This window comes from Rhincodon typus, unplaced genomic scaffold (assembly GCF_021869965.1).
Source record: "Rhincodon typus isolate 14 unplaced genomic scaffold, sRhiTyp1.1 hic_rhity00001959, whole genome shotgun sequence".
Lineage (NCBI taxonomy): Eukaryota > Metazoa > Chordata > Chondrichthyes > Orectolobiformes > Rhincodontidae > Rhincodon > Rhincodon typus.
This window is the reverse complement of record NW_025967597.1, coordinates 18,260-25,000: the sequence shown is the minus strand read 5'-3', so window position 1 is coordinate 25,000 and position 6,741 is coordinate 18,260. Positions and strand designations below refer to the sequence as shown.

At 41.3% G+C, this 6,741-nt stretch overlaps 1 protein-coding gene across 1 annotated transcript in view; it reads right to left on the bottom strand.

Annotated features, from left to right (window-relative positions):
* Positions 1-11: 11 nt before the first annotated feature.
* Positions 12-6,741, bottom strand: part of LOC109932840 (transcriptional repressor NF-X1) — a gene marked incomplete at both ends in the record, with an annotated part of 23,573 nt that continues 16,843 nt past the window's right edge. The window contains 3 exons of the mRNA XM_048592874.1: positions 12-139; positions 1,108-1,206; positions 5,997-6,038. Coding sequence (XP_048448831.1) covers positions 12-139; positions 1,108-1,206; positions 5,997-6,038 — 269 coding nt within the window. The remainder of the gene's footprint in view (positions 140-1,107; positions 1,207-5,996; positions 6,039-6,741) is intronic.

The window sequence follows — 6,741 nt, the reverse complement described above, 5'->3', positions numbered from 1 at the left end:
ATCTTTCAGACAGGACATTGGTGTTTGAGTGCATTTTAATAATAAAGGCACTTCATTAGCTGCAGCACCAACCTTACTAACAGCTTCCACAAGAGCTTTAATTTCTTCTTCCACTTCAGTTACAAACTTCAGATCTTTCCTTTAGTCAAGAATAAAAGAAAACAGACCCATGACTTAATGTATCAGTAAATCCCAGAAAACTAAGCGTAAGCTAATTCGCAGTTAGTTATTAGAAAACTTACATTTAATCAAGGCAAATTTTCAGGACATGTAACCACCTGATGGATTTGGTACTTGTGAACATCATACATAAATTTTCGATGGGTTACATCATTTTTCTATATTCACAAACAACTGAAGGAAGAACAGGAGGAAGCCATTTGGTTTTCAAGCCTGCTTCACCATTAAGATCATGGTTGATCTTTATTTTTGGCCACTTCAAACAGATTCGTTTCTCATAGCTGCAGATTGATATGAAGTGATGTGGATAGGGCATACCATTGCAATTTCATCACAATCACTTATTCATTAAATGTGAAATAGGTGGCATTTTCTTAAATCTTGCAGTAAAGGGAATCAAAAAAAAAAATCACCACTTCAACCATTCTAACTGAACAAGCTGCCCTAGGTTTACCTAATTTGTAAAATGAAAACTGATGCTTGTAGCCCACAATTCTAGAGGCAGAGGGAAAAATATTTTCACAAATGCTACTAATCCACCCAACTGAACAACATTAGCATGTTTACTTATGTACAAATTATATGTGACCAAATAGCAGTGATGTTTTTTCTGGCAAAAGCGGAGCCCCAGCGAAAGTGAAGAATTGCAATACTACCTTTAAAAACACATGACCATTAAAACCAATAATCTAAAATAAAAACAAAATACTGTATACATCCAGTGTAGTTGCTTATCGATCAGGTGCAACTCCAGAATTCCTGGCACTAAGTTGTAAAAATTCTACATCTACCATCTTTGACAAATTAGTAAATAAAAGGATTAATCCATCTGCTTTGTAGCCAAGATGTCAAACGCAGGTACGATTTTAAAATGGATCATTTATCTGCACTCGATTTTAAATGTGCCCAATACTAATCATCGCCTACCTTGCATCCTCCTTTAGACTCTCACTGTATTTGGATCCTAAACTGCGAACATGAAATGGATCTGAGGCAGGGTTAATGTTTAAAGCATCTGCTAATCTCCTGTGAAAAATACATACATAAAAACATAATAAGCACTTATGAACAGTAAGGAGGAACTCAAACACTTCTGACAGACAGGTTAGCACACAGCCAACATTGCTATACATATAAACCAGAGATTAACAAATCAACATTGCTCTGTTAGCAGCCAAGCCACCTTGCAGGGGTCAATTGTGGCTCAATGGCAGCACATGAACAAAGTCCACTGGCTTAAGGTAAATCCCACTTCAGAAACTTGAGCACACTATCCAGGCTGACATTCTTTTACTGAAGGAATGCTGCACCGTCAAATATTCCAACTTTTGGATGCAGTGTTAAGCCAGACTGCCTCTCACATGACCACAAAGATCCTATTACATTTTGCTAAGAGTAACAGGGGAGATCTTCTGATGCCCAGGCCAATACTTCTCCTTTATCCAATAAGTGCAACTTGTGACATGATCATTTACTTCATCATTTGTGTAAGCTTCTGGAAATTACGTTTCCAAAGTACTTCAATTGGGTGAACTTATACTCTTGGCTTTGAGGGGAAAGTGTTATCACTGAGCTGATGTGAATACTTGACATAGGTTCAGCAAGGACCAGGCTGGTGGCTGAATGGGCTTATAGAGTTTTAATAAGTTGATGTTTTTGGAAGATGGCTAGGACAACCCTAGGAGAAGTGGAAACTCCATATGATAAATCGATGGATTAGAGTTCCATCAGCAGATGAAGTGAGGCAGGAGTAGTGAAGACAATGAAAAGGAGATGGAAGCTGGTAGTGAGAGTTTGAGAGGCAGTGGAAGGATAGACCTGGAGGATTATCAGCATAAATGCAAAACCTGAAGCAATGTCTTTAAAGGTTGCTTCTGCAGGACAATTAAGAGTGCCAAAAATAGATTCTGGACAGAGTCCAGAGATATTGCTGTGGGGATGGGGAGAGAATCTGTTGTTGATGTGCTGGCTATGTTTTGGAAGAGTGGTACTAAGTAAAGACATCTGAGGGGCTCTTCAATTGATCTGAAAGGCTGCAGAGGAAGTGCGAAAGAGGAAGAATTTAGAGAAATGGACATATATCATTTGCATTTCGGCTGACGTAATTTCAGTTCTATGGCAGGGGTAGAAACATCACCGTACAGATTTAAACATGGAGCTGGGAGGCCACATGTTCAAGGATTAAAGAGAAAAGGAAATCCGAGGGTATACTTAGTTAGAGAGAGCTAGATGTTGGAAAACAGGAAAAAAGAAAAGCCAAAAACAAAGAACTGTTTTTTAAGCAGAGGTGACAGCAGACTTGAAAAGAAATAATTCAACACTCAAGATATCATAAAGGGTCAATGAAAGTCGAATGGAATTTGGAATAAATCTACCAATACTAATTTTGCCAACAGCAGAACAGATGGTTTTGAAAACCTGATTTCCAGTTTATGTGATGAGTAATTGAGTTTAGTCTACGGTAGACAAACAGGAGGCTGGAAGAACACAGCAAGCCAGGCAGCATCTGGAGGAAAGGAGAAGTCAACATTTTGGGTATTATCCTTCAGGACTAAATGTGGGTGGAGGGGGAGCTGCAGATAAAGAGTTGGGGGGTGGGTGGTGGGGTAGTGGAATGTTGGTGATAGGTGGACACTGGCAGGGATGAATCCAGTTGGTGGCTGGAAGGGAGGGTTAGTAGGTGGAATGGAAGAAGGTGGTGGGGCTGGAAAGGGAGCTAGAGGATGGGTGGGAAGGTTGTTTGAAATTAGAGAACTCAATGTGGAGTCCTCTGGGCTGTAGGGTGCCCAGGCGGAAGATAAGGTGTTGTTCCATGAACGTGCGTTCTGAATTGCTGCAACACTGGAGGAGGCTGAGGACGCATGTGTTGGGGGTTGAAATGGGGAGTGACCAGGAGGTTAGGTTGGCTGTTATGGGCCAGGCGAAGATGCTCAGTGAATCGGCCACCTCGCCTACGTTTGCTCTCACTGATGTAGAGAAGACCCACATCGGCAGCACCAGATGCAGTAGACGAGTTTGGAGGAGATGCAGGTGAAGCTGTCTCGCCTGAAGGATTGTTTGAGGCCCTGGATGGGGGTGAGAGAGGTGGTGTGTGGACAGATGTTGTATCTTTTACAGTTACGGGGAAAGTTACTGTTTTTTTTTGAGGGGGTGGTCAGAGCTGCTGGTGGGGAGTGTGGCATGAACTAAGAAGTGGCAAAAGGAATAGTTCTTGTGGAAGGCAGAGAGGGGTGGGGAGTGGAAGATGTTCCAGGTGGAGGGGCCTAATTGGAGTATTTGAGAATGATATGTTGAATGCAGAGGCTGGTGGGGTGGAAATGGAAAGGGGGACCTTATCTTTATTATGTTTGGGGGTGGGGGGGGGGGGGGTTCAGAGCTGTTGAATGGGGAACTCAGGAAGCACGGTGGAGGGCTGTATGGGTGACAGGGTGAAAAGAGCATTGTTTGAAAAAGGCAGACATCCGGGATGCTTGGGAATGGAACGTCTTGAGTTTTTGCAGGATGCTGGGTGGGAAGTGGTGTCGCCTAGGTAGCTAAGGGAGTCTGTGGGTTTATAGTAAACGTCAGTCCGTAAACTGTCACCAGAAATGGAGAGGTGTAGAGAAGGGTCAAGAAAGTTTACCCTAAGTGTAGCTGAGGTTTGATCCTCAGATTATGCTGAATTGCTTCTCAGTCAGGACAACAGGAAACTCCCTATAATTGCCCTCAACATGCCTGGATAGGAATGAGGAAACACTGTTGGCTAGAACACTTAATCCTGACTACTACTCAGTGAGCACTATTTGAAATGGAAATATGGTGGACGGCACGGTGGCTCAGTGGTTAGCACTGCTGCCTCACAGCACCAGGGACCCGGGTTTGGTTCCAGCCTCGGGCGATTGTCTGTGTCGAGTTTGCACATTCTCCCCGTGTCTGCATGGGTCTTCTCTGGGTGCTCTGGTTTCCTCCCACGGTCCAAAAGATGTGCAGGCTAGGTGGATTGGCCTTGCTAAATTGCCTGGTGTTCAGGGATGTGTAGATTGGGTGGGTTATGCGGGCGGTGTCTGGGCGGGATGGTCCGAGTGTCGGTGTGGACTTGTCAGGCTGAAGGGCCTGTTTCCATACTGTAGGGGTTCTATGGTTCTCCCACAGGATAAATAAAGGCTTAAGTATGGCTGCTGTAAATCGAATAACCCATCATCATCTTGTTTCAGTACCAAAATTACTTTCTCTTACAAATCCATTGTCACCAGTCTGTTGGAATCTGGTATCAGCTAGATTGTTTCTAGCCACAAATTGAAGGCTTCAGCTCATCAGCCAAAGACTTGGACTGGAATTATGGAAAAGTATCGAGAAGTTAGAATAAAGAACTCAATATTAACTCGGGCATCGAAACAGAAATACAGAAGGGGAAAGGAAATAGTAGTAATCTGAAACTGAAAGTAAAAGTTACATTGGGGAAAATCTCCAGTAAGTAAAAGCTGAAAGTATACACCTCCAAGGTTGTGAAAATTAACTTTCAATGTTACAAAAGGTTGTTTGAAAGTAATCAAGGCTTACTCCACCATGAAAAAGGTATTTAGAATGGAACTACCAGCCTCTATTTTTCACAGTGAGTGAAGTATGATAGTGCACAATGCCACACCATTCAACAGTTGTCTGAGCAGCCAGATGGCGACGTGTATGGAAGGGCAAAGCTGTGAATAGTATCCTCTGCAAGTTCCGTCTAATTTATGTATAAATAAAGGGAAAGTGTCATTTGCCTATTGGAATATTCCTAAAAGCTTTAAACTTTTTTTATTGACTATTTGCTAACTGTAGACGTTAACATCACCCAGCACTGGAAATGCATGCATACACGTCCATAAATTAAATTCATTTACAAATTAAAGGCAGCTTTCAGTTAATGAAGCAGAAATGTATTTTGATCATAAGAAACAAGTCATGTTTAACAGCATACGCATCCAGACAGCGCAGGAATTAAGCTTGTCATATCTTTGCATGAATTCACAACAATGGAATTAAACAGAACGAACGAACGAACATTAATAGATGCATCTGTGCTAATTAATGCTAAATTATGATTAGACTGAAACAACTATTGAAATACAGAACTCAGCAAGGAAGAAAATAAAAGGGGCAAAGGTATTTGGAGAACACAAGCAAACTGCAAACTACATACTATGTTTAAGAATATTAGAGGATGGAAAAACTCCTCTAAACACATCCATTAACCTTCCCTGATATTCAGCAGCACATTAAATCCCAAAATCTTAAGTGAAAATATTCATCATGCTTTGGACTATAGTTTAATTTACTACTCATTGAAGTTTCTACTCTCTGCTCCCACAAGACTGATGTACCTAGAAGGTGATTATGTTGGTTTCATGTTATCGAAGTTAAATGATTTATACAATGCAATGGAATTGCCTTTTTCTAACACCACCCACCTCCCCGCCACCACCTCTCCCAAACTCTGGTTTCTTACTGTTAGATTTTGGAACACAAGCTTCTCCAATCTTTCCTCATTGATCGTTACACTTGATCGTTTATACATCTTTAACAATGACTGTGCATCATTTTGATGTTTGGTAACAACAGTTGCACAGTATTTCAGTGTAAACTAATAATGCCATTCTTGTGTTTCAGCAAATCAAAAACACTTCAGTGGATGTTTCCATGCATTATTTAAGCATGAACTGAAAATCTGTAAACTAAATCTAAATCTGTAAACTTATGTCAGAAAGCAACACACATTTAGTTTACAACAATCTCATAGCACCAAGTTAACTTTAGAAAATGCATCTGAAAAATATAGCATGACTAGAATAACTGACCTGTTTCTTTCTACTGCTGCACATTCTTGATCACACTCCAATCTGCATGGAAAGACAACAATTTTATACCAGGACAGCCATCTTGACATTAACACTTCAAATACTGAATTGCCACAAGACCACAAGATATAGGTGCTGGATTAGGCTATTCTGCCCATCAAGTCAGCTCCACTATTTGTTCGTGGCTGATGTGTTTCTCAACCCAAATTCTCCCACCTTCTCCCCATAACCCTTGATTCACTTACTAATTATGAACCTCTGTCTTAAATATGCCCAATGATTTGACCTCCAAAGCCTCCTGTGGTATAGAGTTGCAGACTCCCCCATTCTGGCCCTGGCTGAAGAAATCCCTCATCAGTTTTGCAGGGTAATCCCTTTATTTGAGACTATGCCCATGGGTCCTCGTCTCACCAACTCGTAGAAACATCTTTCCCATGTCAACTCGAGCCAGCACTCTATGTACAATTTTCTAAAATTGATTTCTTTTGAGACACAGGATACCTTATAAATCAATAATAAACACCATCCAAAACTCAAACTGTAGAAAATAATAAAACTACATTGACCTACATCATCCAGGTAAGCACAATAATTGTTCTACTTTATAGCCCTTGGTGCTTTTGCAACTTATTTTTGGGAAGAGTATTAGGTGGCAAGATGTTAGAATTTGGTGTTTGTAAAAAGCTTGGGGGGGGGGGGGGGGGGGGGGGGCGTCGTGTAGGGAAAGAAGAGCGGTGCCTTTGAA